General features: G+C 36.0%; 1 protein-coding gene across 1 annotated transcript in view; it reads right to left on the reverse strand.

Moving 5' to 3' along the window:
* The window catches only part of SCIN (scinderin), a 79,415-nt gene that overhangs the window by 29,706 nt on the left and 27,543 nt on the right, over positions 1-22,166 (reverse strand). The window contains exons 4-5 of the mRNA XM_027071980.2: positions 20,954-21,103; positions 1,156-1,248 (exon numbers count right to left, since the gene is read on the reverse strand). Coding sequence (XP_026927781.2) covers positions 1,156-1,248; positions 20,954-21,103 — 243 coding nt within the window. The remainder of the gene's footprint in view (positions 1-1,155; positions 1,249-20,953; positions 21,104-22,166) is intronic.

Consider the following 22,166-nt stretch of genomic DNA (forward strand, 5'->3'; position numbering starts at 1 on the left):
GTTTTAGAAACAGTAATGAAAAAAAGCTGCCACGAAGTCCAGAATAACAATTTTTGTATGGCTTATATTAAAATCATCAGTATTTAGCAGAAGTGGTAACCACATTTTCCTTTACCTTCTAGGAAGAAAAGACTCCACTTCCCCTTTACAAAATGCAAGTTATAATACACAAGTTAGTAACTTGATCTTCATTCAAAATGAGATTCTGAGCTAGAAGTTCCCTTAAAGAAGAGCAAATGTAACTCCTTCCTGTGATGCCGGATGACTACTTAGCTCTGCAGGAAGATTAACCATCTGCTCCCAATCATGTGCTTGGAAAGTTATAAGGGGAGGGAACTCTTAAAGGATCCCATCTGAGCAATCTCCTCATCTGGTGCATTTGTGGCTTCTGTTGCCTTCACCAGCAATAAAATCATAAAATGATGGAGTTGGAAAGAACCTGAATAATCTTCTAATATAATCTGTCTTTTTTTTTTTTTCAAGCTAAGAAAAGTGAGGCCCACAATGGTCATATTTTGCCCAGGGCCACCCAGTGGGTTATCACCACAGAGGTGTCATGGAACTAGGTCTCAAATGCCCAGGACAGGGCTATGTTTACTCTGCTTCCTCCCAGCTGTTTGATTTGATACCTTTCCCCTCCTGCAACAAAGAAAGTTTTTATGATGGCTAAACAGGATATTTAAAGTAACATGAAGATTTTATAATTTATCAAGACTTTATAAGTAAAAGGTTATGACACTTGGTTCTACTCCTGAAACCAATACTACACTATATGTTAACTAACTTGAATTTAAATAAATAAATTTAAAAAAAAGAAAAAGCTTACCAAGTATTTTTATCCCATGAAAGAAACATTTTATTAAATGTCATACATCAAACCATATTGTTGCAAACTAGCACAGCAACAATATATAATTTTATTTAAGTTGTAGCAATTATTTCACTTATTATTTGGTGTTTTTAATAAAAAAAACAAAAAGCAATAAAAAGAAGAATTTTAATAAGCATACTAGAGCAAAGAATGGATTCTACTTACACATTTCTCTTTCAGGGCAATGATAATTATCAGCTATCCCAGAGAGTCCCTCCCAGAACAGGCCTCCTGGCTGCATCCAGTCCAGCAAAAATAATAGAACTCGCTAACAGTAAACTCACCATGTAGAGTTTAGCCATTTTCCTGTTGGTTATGTCTGCTATGGTGTCGTCATCATCGTCTCCATCCCTAAGCTCTGGCTTTGTCCCTAACACCTGGAAAACAGTGAACAGATAAAAGATAAAGACCTCTCATTAAAGGATGCAGAGTTAAAAAAAGAAAAAAAAAGTAAAACTTCTTAGATTTCTAAAAACAGAGATTATAACATATTTGCCATTAAAACGACCAGGCTCAAACATTTCTCACCAATCATATTGCATTGGCCTTTTCCCATGGATCAAATAAATCAATCGCATTAAGTAAACCAACACTGAGTTTGCTCATGATGGGAACTTCCAAGGAAATAAAATCCTACACTCGAAAGCAAAGATGTTCATATTATTGAAGACGAGCAGGAATCAATTAAAATATGAAGTCTAAATTCACTTCCATAACAATTTCTTCTTGTGACCTCTGCTTCTAGAATCAATCTATAGGATTAATTACAAAGACTTGGATCAAATTACTGTTTGAGGGTGGAGTACCATTATCATTACTGACATATTATAGGGTAGATAAAGGACCAGTTCTTGACCACATGATACTATATTTCCTACTGTGTATTTGGCACTTAGAACAGTGTCTGGGGCGTAAGAGATGTTCGATAAGTAGTTGTCAAATGAATAAATGAACGTATTTATTCTTTGCATATATAAAATAATCTAAAAATTCAAGGACATAAAACATTCAGCAGAAGGTACATTTGAATCTGCTTTGAGTTTCTACACACTTAAAATCACAAAAAATAGGTGTATAAAGCAACTTAATTAAACCAATCAACACAAATGTCATAGAATGTTAAGGACAGGATAAAAATATAAACTTACTCTAAGCAATGTGAGTTTTATAACAACATACACATAAATTCAAGTTTAGAACATGCAAAGGAGGTATTCACTTAGATTCAGTAATACTTCATATGCAACGAAATTCCTTGCATACTGTGTTTTATATTCATTAAAAATACATTGCGTGAAAATACCTACTGTCAAATACCAGGCAACAATAAAATGTACATAAATTCTAATCCTTGTTGGAGTATGGGCACTGCCTGGCATTTAGAAATTCACTAGAGAACTTATTGTCTCTGGGAACGTGCTCATCTTTTTGTTGACACAACGATCAATAAAACACTTCAATTATTGTACATACTACATGATTACAATACAGTTTTTAGTTTTTGTGAATAGGATCAAAACAAAAATTACAATACTTGCAATCAAAGGCACTTTTTAAAAATGGCTTTACTGTGCTAGATGTTTGTACAGTTTATAAGAAAAAGAAAGGGCTCTTCAAATACCCTTTTGTGATTTTACTCCAACCAAGAGAGTGGTTTTGAACCAACAGTTTAAGTTGAGGACTTACTAATACTTGGAAGTTTCCCAGTGGGTCACGTGAGTCTCAGATTCAGAGCACACTCTAACTTTTAATTTTTAGACAACAATCCCCATATGAGCCAAGGATCTTAATTAGCTTCTCAAAGGACTGTAGCACATTTGGGAATTGAACTCCCAGGATTTACCAGAAACAGGCTTAACTCCAGGGGTAGGCAGATGCTGTACATTGTCAGGTATCCTCAGGAATCATTTTAAAATTCAGTTCAATAACTAAGCATTTACCAAATACCTCACTGGGATATACAAATGAGTTTCTAACCACCTTCCTAAATCTTAAGGGCTTTACATCTTGTCTAGAAAGAGGAAAATAATTAAACATGTTCACCTTCTCAACTATGCCTTAGGTTTTCATCTTTAAAGTAAACTATAAATACAGCTTTACTTTTTCTCTATAGATAGGATAATACATAAATTTGAAACACTCAAAGGGATTAGCATTTAACTCATGAAATCCTTTGTGTGTGCAATAACATATATTTTGACAATTTAAAGAGGAAGGGAAACAGAGAAGACTTATCTGAAGATGTTCCTTAAAAATTTCATCTATTGTTCTAGCCAAGACCTGTCACTCAAGCTTGGAGTCTCCCCATCCCTCCCCTTCCTTCAATCATTTTCCATAAATTTCCACTTAAGAGTATCTTCATCCTTTTACATGCCCCAAACTGAACTTAGCTTTCCACGAAACTGACCATTCTCAATTCTCAATTTGTGTCAATGAATCTCTATTCTATTTACCTGGACTTAAAATCATTTTGAATACTTGTGGTCCTCCATTTTGAATCTCCTACCAACTTAGTCATTAAAGTCTACTTCTTTATAATAATGTTTGGAGTCACTGATTCCTGTCTCTTCCTTAATTTCCACCTTAGTGCAATCCCTCATCACCTCAGGGATAGGTTCCACCTACACCTGCCAGTTCCCTCCTGCCTTCAGGCTCACCTCATCTTTTCATTCAGACATTATCCTGTACGTACACTGGCTGGAAGGTCCCTTACTTTACTTTATTCCTAAGTTTCAAGAATGACTCCAGATAAAGGTTTATATCTTATATTTGCATCAGTGATTCTTAAAGTTCCAATATGCTAAAGCAACACTGGTAACTGGGTAACCTGATAAAATACACATTCTCAACTGCCAGCCATTAAGTCATTATGTCTGGGGTGAGTCCCAGGAATCTGCGCTCCAGATGCTGCTTAATTGGCTGCTTACTGACGGCCAAAACTTCTGACTGGATTCCAAAGCCTCTTCAGACACTGGATGGTACCTACACTGCCTTATTTCTCAGTATTCTCTACCAACCCCCCTCCCCATGCTGATGTTTTCAGTGTCCCCTGTGGGAGCCACACAATTTCCTTCCCCAGGGCTTTACCAAATACTGCACATAACTTCTACCTAGGCTGACTGCATGTGGTAGAATCAAAAGTGAGCAATTATTCTTTGGTTGGTTCAGCTCATCATAATTAGCACAGTAATAGCTACTGCTTATTGAATATCTACTATGAGTCGCACGCTGTATTAGGATCTTTGGACACATATTGTTTCGTTTTATAAGAGATTCCAGGAACGAGACACACTTATCCTCCTTTTACAGAAAAGGTCACTGATGCTCAAAGTCGTGAAGTGATTGTTTCACAGAACTGTTCAGTGCTTGAGGCTTCAATTCTGTCAAAGTCCCTTTAATGCCCTAATCTCAATAATTTTTAGAATAATTAGTTGCCTACTTCCCTAAATCAAGGGAAAATAGGAAAGTCTTTGAAATGGACCAAAAGATTTTTTCCAAGGATGGTGTTGAGGGGCTCCTGCTGGTGATCTGATACCATGATGTTATTTTCTTTCCTTTTCTTTGAGTGACCTTCCAATCCAGTAAAGACGGAGAGCAGCAAATGATTTTGTCCACAGAGATGCACAGGAATTTTGTCTGGTGGAGACGAAAGTAATGTCTGCCCTGTGGAAGAGGCCAGCTTTGCATTTGTCAGCAAATTCATCTCAACGGGGATCACCCATTCATTCACTTGTCTGTTCTTTGGATCCTTCTTTGAACTAATTATAATATCTTATTGTTCTCTTAAATGAATTAAAAAGCCCTTTGATATGGGTTATTTTATATTTGTATGAGATTCATGATTTTAGTTGTTTGAAAACTATCCCTTAACACCCAGTACCCCTCTTGTCTAAACCACATGTACTGAAACCTGTTTGTCTGTGTATTGCCTTTTATTGCATATTACATGTATTCAGCTAACACTTCTCAAGTGCTTCTATGGGCCATGCCAGGTTCTTTATAAATTTTGTTTACAAGACACTTACATATCACTACTTACCAGACACCAGTCTAAGACTTGTAGGTCTATCAAGTCATTTCTCCTTTATGTCAACCTGTCACTGCTATTTTCCCATTTTATGCCTCAAGAAACAGATTAAGTAACTTGTCCACCGTCATGCAGCTTATGGTAAATGCCAAAGTCAGGGTTTGAATTCTGGCCCCAGAGTATGTGCTCGTAACTAGTGTGCTGTGCTGCCTCTACAGGCATTTCAAAAAGGTTGACACTTAATTGTTTAGATCTTTTCTCTGAAGATAAGTAAGAAGCTATTTCATGGCAGAAACTGCACGGGGACCACTCTCCGTTCTCTTGTTCCAGTTAGAGCCATAATAGCACATGTACCATGCAAAGTACACACTAGTTATGAGGGGGATGGTTTCTGTCCTCCTCTCCCCATAGCTGTTTTCATTTCTCTCCAAAACCTCTGTCCACTACCCTTTCTTTCGATTCTGCCTATGAAGTGGGCCTTAAAGGGAAGTTCTTCCTTCACATCAGAGTGTGATGTGAGCAAACAGCCCTTAAAACAAGATAGGACAGTGTTCAACAAACAAGAAAGAGCTACCAAAGAATGTAAAATAAAACAATAGTACTCTGTTACCCATAAAATTGTCAAAGGTTAGGAAGCAGCTGACAACATCAGATGCTGGGAAAGATTCTGTATTCTACCAAGCACTCTCTGGTGAGCAGGAAAATTCTTAGGAATTTTCTAGGAGGTGCCTAGAAGTAGGTAACAAAAACCCAAGAAACAGACCAATCATTTAACCGAATAATTCTATTCTAGTGGTTTATTATAAAGAAATAATTGAAATACATACAAACAATTCAACCTAATAAATATTCATAGCAGCATTTCACATATTAAAAAAACACAAACCTCCTAGATGCCCAACACGAAAGTGATTAAACAAATTAGGCTGTGCCTGTGGAATGGAAAACTATACAGACATTAACATATTATACAAACTGATGGTCAGGAAAATGTTCATAATGTTTCAAGTAAAAAATTTATATTGCAAAGCATTGTCTGCAGTCTCAAGAAAGAGTTTCTTGAGAAACTCTTGTTTCTTGTTTCTTGTCTCAAGAAAGAGTTCTTGAGAAAGCACAGGGATACACAGATGAAAAGAAAGATTACAAAGAATTTGGTTATTTTTTCCTCAAAGATGGGACTTGGGGATATATTTCTTCTCTATTATGACTATCTACATTTGCTAAAATTTCAGTAATAAACAGGTATTTTTCTTTAATAAAACTGTAAAAGCTTTTATTAAGCAAAAAATAATGACTTCTTTGTTCTGTATTTATTTTCTCTCCCTGTGGAATAAATAGTTGGCACTTCATTACTTCAAATGGAGTAATTATAACTTCCTTTTAACTTACAATCTACCTTAAGCTTCTACTTCAGTCTTTCTCAATCAATTCATCAAAGGATAGTAACTATTCTTGATGAATTCCTAAATGCTCTAGGTGTTTTGATCATAGAAACTTTTGTTAATGTAAAGACCTAGAAGGGGCCACCAGTGGCACAGGGGCCTTAATTTTTCAACTAGGAATTAAGTGGTTCCAAAGGTCACAGGTACCATTTTTTGTTATAGATGTGATACGAATAGAAAAATGGGAATACCTCTATCTTCTCCTCTCTGTTTGTCAGTATCATAATGGAAATGTTTAACAATTTAAGACATGACTTTAAGTACAGAGGTTGGAAATTTGTGGAAATACAATTTTGTTCTATGCCTAAGCAGACCTTCTGTTCTGCTGTTCACTCCTTACCTTCACCAGGAGTTGAATCCAAAATAAATCAGAAGATATTTACATTAAATCATGGCAGCAAATACACCATCTCGCTTTAAATTCACAATCTCCTAGCTTCAGATTTCCTGGGTTCTCATGACATGGGCCAAGACCTCCTCAGTGTCTTGTGTTTTTTCTCTATGACCCATTGTGACTTGTTCTTTTAAACATAAACAGGCCTATGTGTAAATTTGTTTTAGAAAAGAAGGACCAGGAAGTTAAGAAAAATGTTTCTGTATCTTCATAATCTTTACTTAATTTTCACATTTACATCTGCCTTTGTTTATTTTGAATTTTTTAGCCAGCCCCACCTATTTGGGATATGAAATTCCAACATTTATGATCTTGCTCCCTTAGGATGTGCTTTCTCTGTCTTCTACAGAAAAGTCAGGATGTTTGGACAATGTGCAATAAGTATTTGGAGTGAATAGTAGGAAAAGAAGGGATAATGTGTGGTCTGGAGGAAGGATAATACCTAACTCAAGACTCTAAATCACTTTGGATGAAAATGTTCCAAGTTAGTGTCAAGACCTAAAAGCATTTAACATAGAGGGTCTTCTATGTTTCTTAACTCTGATTTCAGTTTGGCAGATTAGGGAAATGAGGATGAGAGAAGTTAGGAGTTTTGCCTTTGGTCCAAGTCTTATAAATAGTAAAGCAAAGGATCCAAACCAGACTTCGGGACTCCTTCCATAGTGCTCACCACAGCAAAGGAGGCATCATGGTCTTCATAATCACTTTAGTACAAATGGCTGTTTCTGCTCTCACCAGAAATGAAGGAGGCTCTCAGGTCCCAAGGGCTAACCTTTTAATTACCCAGAAATTCTCCTGTCTTATTTTCTTTCCCCAACTGGAAAAAAAAAATCAATCGATTCCTAACCTATGGTAAATACAAATAAATTATAAAGATGAAATATAGCCTAGTTGTTATGGTATATTTACTTGCTTTGTGGCATTTTATGGCTTAAGTCAGATAAACATTTGATAACAGGGAAGACAGAGATATAAAATTACAGGCAATTCTGAGAAATGATGTGACCCCATTTAGCTGGCTCCACCTAATCTGGTATGAGGTTCCAACATTTGCTGTTCCCAGTGATGTGTTTCTCTGCCCCTGAAATACCTTCATCCCTTTATGGAGAAATCAAATAAAAAGGGTAATTTAATATATCAAATAGTGGTTAAAGTTATTTTAAACTGAGATAAAGCATGTGAAGTACATGTTTGGATAAAAGGATAAAGTAAATTGCAAGTCTGCAAGAGATGTCTGGTTATTTAATAATCTGGGCCAGGACCGCCCAGTGGAATTTTCTGTAATTGAAATGTTCCATATCTGTGCTGTCCAATATGGTAGTCATTAGCTACATGCAGCTACCGAGCACCTGAAATGTGGTTAGTATGACCACGTAACTGGGTTTTTAATTTCATTTAATCTTAATTAATTTAAATCAGAACTGTAATAGCCATATGTGTCAATGCTGTATTTGACAGTGTAGTTCTAGAGAAGTCAGGGAATCCTGTGGCCTTGGGGAACTCACCCTGATACAGGTCTGATTCTCAGTGTTACAGTAACATCACTAGATTAGATATTAGATTTAGAAGGTCCAACTCACAAGAAAGTTAACTCGTAAGTTATAATGTAGAGAGCAAATTCACAAGTTACCATACTATGGAAACCTACTTACAAGCTATCATGGAAAGCTAACTCACAAATTATTAAAATACATAAGCCAGAATGCCAACTGATTAAATTAGAGCAGTTGTTTTAACTGGCTACATTCTAGAACCATCTGGGTAGTTATGATAAACAGTATGAAAGTATGAATCTGAGCCCAAGATTCTGATTGAAGCCTGGTACTGCTGCGGGTTTTCAAAGCCCTCTGGGCCTGTTTCTATGGTATACTCAAGGGTTTAGTGACATCAGCTCTGTTAACTTGGTTGATCCATCTCAACCATCAGGACAGGTCTGCCAAGCATTCCTGATATTAAAATAGCTTCCCAGGGAACTCTTCCCCTGGACAAATTACCATGGCCTGGCAGTCAGGAAGCTATCCTGGAGCAAATCTCAGGTAAAGATGTTTAGTCCTTCTGCCCTTTCTGGGAATCATTAAACTTTTTTTTTTGTGGGGGGGGGGGGCGGTAAGACCTCAAACTCATTTGGGCATTTCTACCTGATCAGTGCTTGAATAGAAACTTCCATTGTTTGCCTCTGGCATTCCTGATGTGTATGTTTCACAATGAGCATTCCCCCTTGTCTTCTTGACAATCCCTTCACCTGGCAGGCTCTGGCACTCTGAGCTGGGAGGACCCACTACTGAGTGACTCTGCGATCCTGTTCCCACACTTCAAATGGTCTGATAATTAATACCACTCATAATCATCACGATGAAATAATGTATGTGAAGTGACTGTCGCCATACTTGGCACATAGTGAGAATGCCACAAAAGTCAGATCTTGCATCCTTTATCCACCCTTATATACACTGAATCAAATTTGCCTTGGTCAAAGGGTCATTCTCTCTCTTTGATTATGACCTTGCATACCACCACTTTGATTCTTTACGCGATGATTTTCACCACTGAACTTCTTGCTACACATCTCCCTGCGACTTACATTTATTCACTTATTACTTATTCATGTCTTAATCTAATGATGTCACTAAGTAGTCTAGGTCTTGATGGCATACCTTTGTCAAAGTCTTACATTTTAGATTTAAAATTATAACCAGTAGATCTAAATATCCCTCTTCAAGCAAAACCTAAAGAATAGTCTCCTGTGCATCAGCAAATGAATAGTTAATAATGCTGAGAAAGAAAATAAGACCTAGTAATCCTTGGTTATAAAACTGATTCTCTGATCTTCCCATGTGGTTCAATCGTACCTCCCCATTTCATTTAGTCCTGTACATATGACCTTATTTTGGTGAGTCAGAATACATCAGTTACAGTTTATTTGTCAGTAAGGCTTATTTGTGGAGTGTCTATGATATATCAGCCCCAAAGGAAAGGGCTGTGGCTATAACGGCTAACACGTTAGCTGTGGTCCCTTGTCAGTGAGCTGACTTTCAGCGCAGGGATGCTACATAGGTTTCACCTGGCTAACCCTCACTACAAGACAGCGGCTGCAGGAGCAGTCTGCCGAGAAAGATTCTGAGGTTGCTTCCACATTTAGTGAGAAGATTTAACATGATCCACCAGTCATTTCCCTCCTGGAAAGGCAGGAGAAGTGGCAGCACACATTCCACTTGTTTTTAACCCTAAGTATGTGAAAATAGCCTGTAAGGATTCTCAAATTCAGAAATGTTTAGGAAGTAACTCTAGTCCAGACAGGATCACTTTCCTCCTCTCAAGGTTGGCTCTCTACCATAATGCCTCTGAGCTTCTCCCTTCGTAACTTATTGCTTATTTTCACCAAATTCGGAGATTATCAGAGGAAACACTTTCGGTTGGATGAAGGGTGGAATGGAGAAAAAGAAAGTGCCTTTCTTCTCCACTTTGTTCTTTTGGGGCAGACAAGGAGACAAAGAGCTACACAGGGCATCCCAGTATGATAGCATGAGCTCAGTAAACCTCTATGAGCACTGTTTTCACTGTTCCTTTTCACCACATACACATATGCACATATTGACATAAATTTATTTTGTTTTACCTCCTTCTATCCCCTTAGGAAGAGGTCAATAAATATGATTTACATATTATATTTGATCAGACTAAGTCATGTTTTATGGCAAGAGTGTTGTGAATGCTTCCTCTCTAGCTCCGTAATTCAGAAAATTTCCAAGCACTGAAATTTAACTGAGCAAACTCAAAATGGCTTTCATATACTCTGAGGTACCTGAAAAAATGTTTCCATGCTTTTTATATTACATTAAGAAAGTGTATTTTCTTTCCAAGAAAATGTCTACCCCAATTATCCTGTATGACCCTCCATAGTAAAGATGAAAGGTTTTATGCTGACAGTAAGAGATGTGAAACAAATGTACTGAGTACAAACATTATGTTACCAAAGGTATTACTTATGATATGGAATACATAAAATAGGTATGACTGTCAAAAGTGTGCGGCAGGGGCCCCTGGGTGTCTCACGGGGTTGAGAGACCGCCTCTTGATTTCAGCTCAGGTCATGATCTCACGATTTGTGTGTTTGAGCCCCATGTTGAGTTCTGTGATGAAAGTTTGGAGCCTGCTTGGGATTTTCTGTCTCCTTCTTTCTCTGATCCTCTCCCTCCCTCTCTCTCTCTCTCTCAAACATAATAAACATTTTTTTAAAATGTGTGTGGCATAATTTTTGGAAGTTATGAAAGAACTTGGCAGCAGATGGGATTCCCATCTGTCCGTATGTTTAAGACCATTGCTCTGGGAGTGCCTGGGTGGCTCAGTCTGTTAAGCAACCAACTTTGGCTCAGATCATGATCTCGCGGTTTGTGAGTTAGAGCCCCGCATAGGGCTCTGTGCTGACAGCTCAGAGCCTGGAGCCTGCTTCGGGTTCTGTGTCTCCCCGTCTCCAACTTGTGCTCTCTCTCTCTCTCCCTCTCTCTCTAAAATAAACATTAATAATTTTTTTTTTAATAAAAAGGAAAAAAACATTGTTCTGCAATGAAGACTGTCTGCGTGTGAGTTGCAGCTCTCCCATTCCCATTCTCACTTGGACAAGTTAGGCAGCCTCTCTATGACTTACTTCCTTCACCTGTCAAGTAAGGGTATAGAGAGATGCCCTTGGTGCTCTGCCCATCTCACTTTGGTCTACTTTGGAGGTCATTTGTAGGTGATTTCTTAAAGGTCGAAGCCTTCTGCTCTTTGTCTCATGGGATGATCTGGCCATCGAGCTGTACTGTATCCATACGCAAGGCAGGATGGAGTTCTGGGGAGTTAACACCCAGAGTGACCCTCAATTAATGAAGGATGGGAATTACTACCTAAATCTTACAGCCTCCTCAGCCTCCTGTGGGCTGATTCCAAAGTGTGTTCCATACAATTTCTCATAGGGTCCCTCTGGGACTAAGCCCTAGTTCCCCGTAGCAGTAAACCACATACTCACAAAGTATTGCCTCGCTTTACTCCTCCTTGGTGTTTCCAGGATCATCTTCAGATAACTACCTGCCCCCAAGTCCTTGTATAGAGTTGTTTTTTTGGAGGAACACAAACCAAGACAGTGGATAACAAATATATCCACTTTCTAGGGCCATTGTAAGAATTAAATGAGTTCATCCTTGTAACACCCATAGAAGAATTGTAGGCTCTGGATGTTTGCCATGATGGTGGCTGTTGTTACCTCCTCTGCAGCAAAAATAAATCCATCACAAATTTGTTTCTTAGATTATGGAATTTCTGTGTTAATATTAAGTAGTACTTGTATGATATAAAGAAAAGCGCAACTTGAAAGATTAAGGAACACATAACAAAATTGAGTTTGTCCATGAGCCACTTGCCCTTACCCCCACAGGACAACAAGATGAGAGAAATTATGCCATCACATAGCAATAAAGCTCCATGATGGTGAATATCACAAAAACGGATATTTAACTGTAGTACATTTGCTGCTCAGTTTGAAATAGTGTTTAATTAATGTATTTGTCTTGTCCACATGCACTTTGTCAGACTTCATTAAAATCTATTTTCAGTTTTGGTTTGTTTTTTAGTTGCTGGAATTCACTGAAATCGGGCATTGATATTTCGTTTCTCCATTATGCATGGCATAGGACTTCATTTCCCAGTATATTTTGCATAGCTCTTGTTTGTTTGCATTAAGGTACTCATATATTTTAATATTTTTTAACAGTGTGTTGGTAACTCTTGCCTGATTAGTAAAATGTTATGAAATACCCAGAACTGAGGATTGCCTCTTGGTTTCCACTAAAAATATACCATATTTACGTGAACAAACCATGCTTTCCTGAAAAAGACACTTTATAATCCTTTTTAATATATAAATATATATATAATATAAATAATATATAAAAATTAAAAATAAACAATCAGTATATTTTTAAAATATATATTATATATAATAAATAATAAATAAAATATAAAATATAAATAAATATATAATATATAAATAAATATAAATTATATATATGTGTATATATAATGATTGGATATATATGTATATGTATATATCCACAATAATATAACTGTAGAATTGTACCGGATACCCTTGCAAACACAATAGCATTTCTAATAGCAATTACTGGTTTTTCATTTGCCCAAGGACTGCCAATATAACACAGTTCCACCACAGTGTGATCCTTGGCTTTCGATAACAGGATTTAGAAACACAATTTAAGTGGGTCTCCATTTTAGGGAGTTCTTTCCAATATGTGAATACATTTCCTCATGATATTAAACAAATATTCACTACAAAATAAATACTGGGGAATTATGAATTGCTGAATCTTGGAGAGTCAACTTTTAATGTCTGGACTTAGCCCATTCTTAGCACAAGATATAAGAGGAAACTGATATAAAATTAATAATACTGTGGCACCTGGATGGCTCAGTTGGTTAAGCATCTGACTTGATTTCAGCTCAGGTCATGATCTCACAGTTCATGAGTTTGAGCCCCATATCGAGCTCTGTGCTGGCAGTACATAGCCTGCTTAAGACTCTCTCTCTCTCTCTCTCTCTCTCTCTCTCTCTCTCTCTGCCCCTCCCTGCTTGCTCTCTCTCTCTTTCTCTCTCTTTCTCAAAATAAATAAAATAAACATTGGGGCGCCTGGGTGCTCACTCAGTTAAGCACAGGACTCTTGATTTCAACTCAAGTCATGATCTCATGGTTCGTGAGTTCGAGCCCCACGTGAGGCTTTGTGCTGGCACTGCAAAGGTTGCTTGAGATTCTCTCTCCCTCTCTTTTATGCCCCTCCCTACTTTTGCTCTCAAAATAAATAAATAAACTTCAAAAAAATTTTAAAAAGTAAAATAAACATTTAAAAAATTAGTATTACTGTTAATAAATATTAATAAATAATTGAAAAACAAATTTATAAAATGAATGCCAAGGAATTATGAATCGCTGAATCTTAGAGATCTGGTTCTTTGATATCTGAGTTTGGTTCATTCTTAGCACAAGGAATAAGATGAAATTGACCTAAAACTGCTGAAAGAAAATAGTCTTACTGTTAGTTTTATAAAATTATATACTATCACTAATATTATAACAAACACGAGGAATGATATAAATAAAGAAAATGAAACCTGCCATTATAGTTCAATATTTATATTGGCTTATTGATGCAGATATAGACTTTGTAGGGGAAAGGATCTATCCTTCTATATAGCCCATCTGTCCTAGAATCACACTATCTTATTTACAGGTCCTATCACACACTAGATCCCACTTCAGCTGCAAACTAAATGAAACGTTACCTCCTTCAAAAATGATTGCCAAATAGTATTAATTTGGCTTCATTATACAAAAGTGACACCTGATCAATAAGGTCATAAGCCTTCATTTGACCTTTAGTGTGACAAAGTGGAAGATTATTTGAACTATTATATTGCAGCATATGGTTAACTACATTATTGCTGTATTTCTTAATGACTCAGCTGCCCAGGTGTCCAGTGCGTTGTATTTCTTATCTTTGATCAGAATATTTCAACTTCCCACACTGGATAATTGAGTACCTAAATTAAATGAGTACCTGAATTCAATATTAGAAATCCAAATAAAAGATTCATTAAAATAAATAGCAACAATGAATGGTGCCTTGAACAGTGCCTGGCACATAGTGAACTATCAATAAATGGTAGATAAAAATAGCTATAGCAAAAAAAAAAAAATCTATAGCAACCACAGTGTTCCTGAAAGCATTACAACTCTGCAGCATGTGCTACTTGTCACTATAATTCATATACATATGATTATATATGAATATATATGAATACATATGATTATATATGAATATATATAAATATATATTCATATTCATCTGAATCCCCAGAAAATAGTTTCTCCCACTCTCTATAGCAAAATTTATTGTCAAGTTGGCTAACATACAATGTATACACTGTGTTCTTGGTTTTGGGGGTAGATTCCCATGATTCATTGCTTACATATAACACCCAATGGTCATCCCAACAAGTACCCTCCTCAACGCCCATCATCCATTTTGGGATTTGAGTATGTACTGAGTATCATGGCTATAATAAAAATGGAAAAAATGATTTAATTATAATGCAACAGAGAGAAGAAAAGGAAAGATTCTCATTTCAGGGTACCTCTGATACTTTCTCTCTACTCAGGACTAAACTAGAGAGGTTGGCAAATACTTCGGATCCTGGCAAGTTAAAAATCTTTGAATGGTTAAGGCCATAAACGAGCCTCCTCTTTCCACACGGCTCTCTTAAAAATATTATTTCAGGCAATGAATACTGATGAACACCTATGTGCCAGACAACATGCTACAAGAATGGGAAATTACAAAACATTTAAGACAATGTTCAATTTCCCAAGAATTTACAAGAAGACCCTGGAAAATAATGGAGGGATAAATAAGGAAGCTAAAGCTACTTGCACAGTACTCATGAAGTGTTGATCTGACGAAACTTTTGTCTCTACTGTCTAAGTGTTTACTGTGTCCATTGACCAAATTATTATCTCAGGCAGCTCAAATTTCCACCCTTACAAAGTACACAGTTGTGACTAACAATGAAATCAGTAAGAAGGCAACAGAAAGTAGTTTACTGAGTGATGGGTGGGGGGTGCTATTACAAACCCAAAAAACAACCTTAAGTCTTACATTTAAGGAGCTCAAAATACCCATGTTTGTTCCCAGATGCTGAAAAGCAATGTGATTTTTATTTTTATATTACTTTTCTATAAATCTTTAGAACCTTTAAAAAATACTATATACTCATTGTTCCAAAATGGTCATGAGGGGATTTTCAAAACAGCTCCCTATTTCTTTCTTTTTTTTAATGTTTATTTATTTATTTTGAGAGAGAGAGAGAAAGGGGTGGGGGGGGAGAGGGAGACAAAGAATTCCAAGCAGGCTCCCACACTGTCAGCACAAAGCCTGACGTGGGGCTCGATCTCATGAACCAGGAGATCCTGACGCGAGCCAAAATCAAGAGTCAGATGCTCAACCGACTGAGCCACCCAGGCACCCCTAGCTCCCTATTTCTATTTTTGGTATCATTTGATACTATTCTACAAAGATAAATGGGGACTGACCTATCTAACCAAAGGTCATCCCCAGAAAATAGTCTGTCCCACTCCCTATATAGGAACATTTTCAAAATGATCATACTTAATTTAAACATACAATATTTTAGTTAAAATATTGAATTGTGATCCCATGGAAATTCAATAAGCCCAACATTATGTTATGAAACAAACATTTCCACAGAGAAACTTTGACAGAATTATAAATTTCCAAATTTCCAAATATTTCCAACTTTTTCTTTCTTAATCTTCTACTTTGCATGCTAAATAAAATATATGACATTCCAATATCCAGGTTACTAGCTGTTCAAAATCACTCCAAGTTTTACTTCTCTGTAAATTTAGATTATATAAGAACTTAGGAAGCATTAATAATATGCAATGCCTTTTGATGTTAACTTTGGGGGAAGAATAACACAAATATATCGGGTGATTTTAAAAATAAAGCTCTACACTTGTATAGTTCCTTGGAGTTCATGGGGTATATTCATTTTTAATCTAGCGATAACAAGAGGCAGCACCAGCACTGTGGGCCACAGCCAAGCAAAGTAGTCAAGGTCAGTGGACAGCAGTGTTGTGTGCTAGAGAGAGAGAGAAGTGGGTTTTTGTGGTAGCTGGACACTAAGCGGGGAGGTAAGCTGACCTGGAAGGAAGCACTCTACAGATAAGAGTATCCAACTACAGCTCCTGGAAACATGGATTTTTATCATAGGATGAAAAGTTTTAGATACCAGCTACTTGTTTCTTTTTTTTTTTTTTAATTTTTTTTAATGTTTATTTATTTTTGAGAGAGAGAGGACAGAATGAGAGCGAGAGTGGGGAAGGGGCAGGCAGAGATGGAGAATCTGAAGCAGACTCCAGGCTCTGAGCTGAGAGCACAGGGCCCAAGGTGGGGATTGAACCCATGAGCCATGAGACCACGACCTGAGCTGAAGTCAGAGTTTAACCAACTGAGCCATCCAGGTGTCCCGATATACCAGTTACATTTAAAAAAATTTTTTTAATGTTTTATTTATTTTTGAGACAGAGAAAGACAGAGAATGAGCAGGGGAGGGGCAGAGAGAGAGGGAGACACAGAATCTGAAGCAGGCTCTAGGCTCTGAGCTGTCAGCACAGAAGCCAATGCGGGGCTCGAACTCACAAACTACGAGATCATGACGTGAGCCGAAGTCGGATGCCAAACCGACTGAGCCACCCAGGCGCCCCTTCCAGTTACTTATTTTTAATGTGCTACATGCTTTCACCTGAAGTACACGCTGCCTAACACATGGGAAGGTATTGTAGTCAATATAAACAAGCCCAAGACTCAGCTATTACTTTCCAAAAGGTTAGTTGTTAACTATCCACCTGCAGATAGAAGGCTAGTAGAATATATGAATTGTACTTATCTAAATTTCAACTGCTCTTTTGTAAATGCAGTTGATTTTAAAACAATCAACAGTACGTCTTTTTCATATCTTCACCAACACTATTATCTAAAACATAGAAGAGTTTTTTTAAGAGATACTACTATCCTTTAGAAAATAGAAAAACAAATGTAATGGGTGTCTGGTACCATGTAGTTCACAGTTAATTGTATTAATTATCCAAATACAAATGATCAAGGAGTTAGAGCTATAAAGGCAACACAGATCTAAAGGCAGTTTAGTGTCTTCCCTCAAGGAACTTAGCCTGGCAAATGATAACACATAAATTTTATTTGGCAAAATACTTGGGAAAAATAGAACTAAATTTTTATTCTTAGCTTAAACAGACATCTCTAAAGAGTAATTTAAGAAATACTTACACTATTTAACTCTAGATTTTACTCACAAGATACCCAGATGAGCACATCATACATATCCAACCAACTTGCCAAGAGAATGACTGAAAACGCTATTTTATTTTCAAGTTGTCAACTATGACTTAGAATAAGATGAACACAAGTCCTATATTGGGAGATCCTTCGGAGGTTAATTTAGCCTATATGCTATTATCATATATCCTAAAATACACGAATTTCATCATGAAAAGGCTTCCAATCATGGTGGTATGCTTTCTGGTATTTGTGGACCTTAACAATCTGCTCCCATTTTCTGACTCTGTCTTAGATCTAGTGTGTGCTTTTCTTCTCAGACAATAAAATAAGTAATTTCTGACCTTCATTGGGAATGAACACAGGGCTCAATAAATACTTATTAACTGACACATAACATGATATGCCAATTTTCTTTCTTGTCCAGAACCTGAAAAATGATTGCACTGACTTCCCAGGGAGCCTTAGTATTTTTATAAAAGCAAGAAATCTAACGGTTCAGCAATATAGCACTTGCTTACAATTTCTTTATAGCATGGTTACTGCCAGTATTCTTCAGCTAGCATTTACAATGATGATAGACTTAATAAGCTCATTAAATTATATTGAAAAGAAGTCTTTTGAGGTTAAGGCAAATTAGTTGATTTCTGTTGTTATTTCAAAAAAATTTTGCCCCTTCTACATTCTATTTTTGATATCTACCAGATGGTGCTTTTTAAAAAATGAGTCTATAAAACTGATAAATTATCAACCTTGCAATTTTTCCTCAGGGCACTCTTTTAGCTTCCCTCCTAATGTTTAGAGGATGAATAGGACCAATGAAGAAAGTTTTGAACCTTAGGGTTAGTGGCATATTTAATTTTCCTTCACATTCATTGATTGTTTCTTATAAATAGGAAAAGAAGAAAGAGCAAGAAAAAAGCTTTCCATAATTTATGGGCAGTTTTTCCTGGTAAATACATTTACAGTGATGAAAAAATATGGGTGAGATGTGACTTTACCTACAGGCTTTACTTTAGTTCCATGGACAGAATAATTTTCATATTTAGGCAGATGAGTTTTTAAAAGTGCTAAAGATACAAGAAAGAAGCTGAACATATACCCTATTTCCCCAGACAGCCTTGTTAATACATGTTGTCTCTTAGTGCTGTCTAATGTGGGCCCCCCTTAATTACTCCCCCAAGTATTTTGGTTTGAAGGGTAAATTTATGATCATCATAGAATTAAATCATATTAAAATTATATGAATGGTATGGTATGAACAGATAGCAGAAATCTCTAAAAATAAAGATGAATTCTTTAAAAAACTCTCAAAGTTTTTTTCACTATTTATTGTGTTTAGCACTTTGATATGTTAGACATATTCCAAATACTCAGCATCCAATATAGAGTAATGATAACAGAATCATTTAAGTAGCTTAGAAGTCTTTGATTTTAAGTCATTACTAATCATATACTTTCAAAGTTTCTGAAGACAAATAACTTTAAAAGAATATCATTAAAAACGAATCATTTAAAAGGACCATTTTAAAAGACATTTTGAAAGATTTTTAGATTTTTAGAATCCTTTTCTAGCAATATCAGTAGTTGCATTAGAGTCTCAGAAAAAGAAATGACATTCCATTGTCTTCAACAAGGAAACCTTTTGTGTGTGTGCGTGCGCGCGCGTGCTCTATAAACCACTTTAGATAACTTCTGAATCCTATAACCCTCTTCTAAGAAAAAAACTTTTTAATCACATAAAATAGAATACAAAGTACTACAATGAAACCTATTATATTGGGATACAACTATCAAAATGTATTTTCTAAATGTGATATATATATCAGCCTTTGTACCGACAGCTCGGAGCCTGGAGCCTGCTTCAGATTCTTTCACTCCCTCTCTCTCTGCCCCTTCCCTGCTCACATTCTGTCTGTCTGTCTGTCTGTCTCTCTCTCTCTCTCTCAAAGATAAATAAACATTAAAAAAAAAAAGACATTACAATAATAAAATTATCTCACAGTTAATTTTTGATCAGCGGATTATGGAGGCTATTGCTACATCAAGTGACTCTCATGTATAAAAACGCTGTAAATCAAAATTGTTAAAAATGTGTACAAGATAGTCATTAGAAAAATTTAAGTGAAAATAGCTAAAATCATTGAGGAAAATGTGTAATATCCCAGGAAATGAGAAAAATGAGAACTCAAAGAGATATCACCTTTATATGCAGGAGGATTCAAGACAATATTATTATAACAGTAAATTTTGATGGGGTTCTGTAAAGTCAAGAGGAAACAAACATTGGTACAAACATTTTAGTGCTTGACATACCACAGGGGTTCAATAAATATTGTTCATTGAACAAATGGGAATCAATGTAGCAATATATATCAAGAAACATGAATATGATTATACCCTTGACCCATAATTGTAAGGGAAAATATAAAATATATACACTTTGGCACTCACTGCAGTTTTCTTTAAGGAGTAACATTGTTCACAACTAAACGTGTAAGACTGCTAAAATCGTTAAGTAAATAACGTAGGTATAAAGAGCCATGGAGATAATTTTCAAATTAATTTAACCACTATACTATAATCATAAGTGTCTTGCCTATAATTCGTGGTTTAAAATGATTGAAGTATTGGGGCGCCTGGGTGGCTCAGTCGGCTAAGCGTCCGACTTCAGCTCAGGTCATGATCTCGCGGTCTGTGAGTTCGAGCCCCACGTCGGGCTCTGTGCTGACCGCTCAGAGCCTGGAGCCTGTTTCAGATTCTGTGTCTCCCTCTCTCTCTGACCCTCCCCCGTTCATGCTCTGTCTCTCTCTGTCTCAAAAATAAATAAACGTTAAAAAAATTAAAAAAAAATAAAATTAAAAAAATAAAATAAAATGATTGAAGTATTTAAAATATTGGTATATTTAATCTTTTGGAATAAGATTTTATTTCATTCTTTTAGTATAATAATTAACTTTAAAATTGAAAAATATCCCTGCATTAAAAATATATATTTTTTACTTCCAAAATATATTACTATAGCCAATCTCAGAACTGTTCCCTGTTTGTCCTGTGTGACAGACGATGAAGTCAGAGCCTCCTCTGGTGGTCATACCAAGGGTGAAAGAAAACAGTTCATGACTTTCTATTTTCTCTATACCATCACTTAGACCACCTTGATGTTTCCTCTTACCTAATCTTGGCCTAGACTTAGTTTTAGAGAATTAGCTTAAATTAACACACACACACACACACACACACACACACACACACACAACTTAGAGTGGTAAACCTTTAAAAAACAAGTCACAACACCTTTGTGAGTACTGATGGTTCACTTCCATCTTCCACCACAATTAGTTGTGATCTTCCTTTCCTTTCATTGTCCCGAATGCCAATGGCAACTTGGCTTGCCTTCAGACGCTCGTATTTGTTACAGGAGGAACCACACCACTGGTAAATTTCCTAAAAGAAAGAGACAGATCCTTTGACCACAGAAATACATGGAAGACATTCAGCCCTGTTGTAATACTCACTGTGATTAATTAGGAAAAAAATAAAAAGATATAAAAAATGAAATTAAAGTTATCTACTGTTGAGGTATATACATGATTTTATACTTCATTCTGTATCCTGTTCCTTTGAGTTAGCATCATAACATAACCACTTTTTAAACATGGGAAACATAAATATTTACTCACCATTCTTTTTATATATCCACTAATTACAATTTATGAAAGAAGAGTTGTATATACTACTCAAATTTAAAATAAAAATGTACCATATTTCAGAAAGGTAGTCAAGAGTCTGTTGTAGTAATCTGTTCTTGATTTATAAAAATTGATCTAACACTTTTCTAAAGCAACCTAATGAATCTTACCAAGAGCCATAAAAATAATTAAAACCTTTGACCCAGTCATAACACTACCTGGAATTCATTTTAATAAATTATTCATAAAGATTAGGAAAAACCATGTGTACAAGCGTTTTCATTGCCATATAACTAGTAAGGCATTGGGAAGACATTAAATGCTCAGTAATAAGATAACAGTTATATATCATTATGATCCATAGAAAAAACAGATACTTAATATCAAAGTTATATTTTAACACAGAAATTTATAAAAATAAAAATAGAATGACAGTTTTGATGTATTATACAGTAAGCAGATTATATTAGCTGCCATTTAGATTAAAACATTGTATGATTTTGACTCAGGTACAGTGTTTAGAAGGTATAGATACAAATGTAAAATAGCCAAATAAAATTTTCTCCATTAAATGTCGTTTAATGAAAGAAAGAAAAATATAATGGTACCTAGGTTTGGTGGGGGTGTGGGAATGGGCATTATCACTCTCTATTTGGGTTGTATAAACTGACACAATCATTTTATGAGGGAAGTTTGACATTGTATCAAAAAATTATACGTGTTTTTAGAATCAGGAAATTCCATTTCTAGTTATATTACAGAAATATTCGGACATGGTTTACAGCAAAACAAAACAAAAAAGCCACAAATGCCCATCA

Source organism: Acinonyx jubatus, chromosome A2 (assembly GCF_027475565.1).
Source record: "Acinonyx jubatus isolate Ajub_Pintada_27869175 chromosome A2, VMU_Ajub_asm_v1.0, whole genome shotgun sequence".
Classification (NCBI taxonomy): domain Eukaryota; kingdom Metazoa; phylum Chordata; class Mammalia; order Carnivora; family Felidae; genus Acinonyx; species Acinonyx jubatus.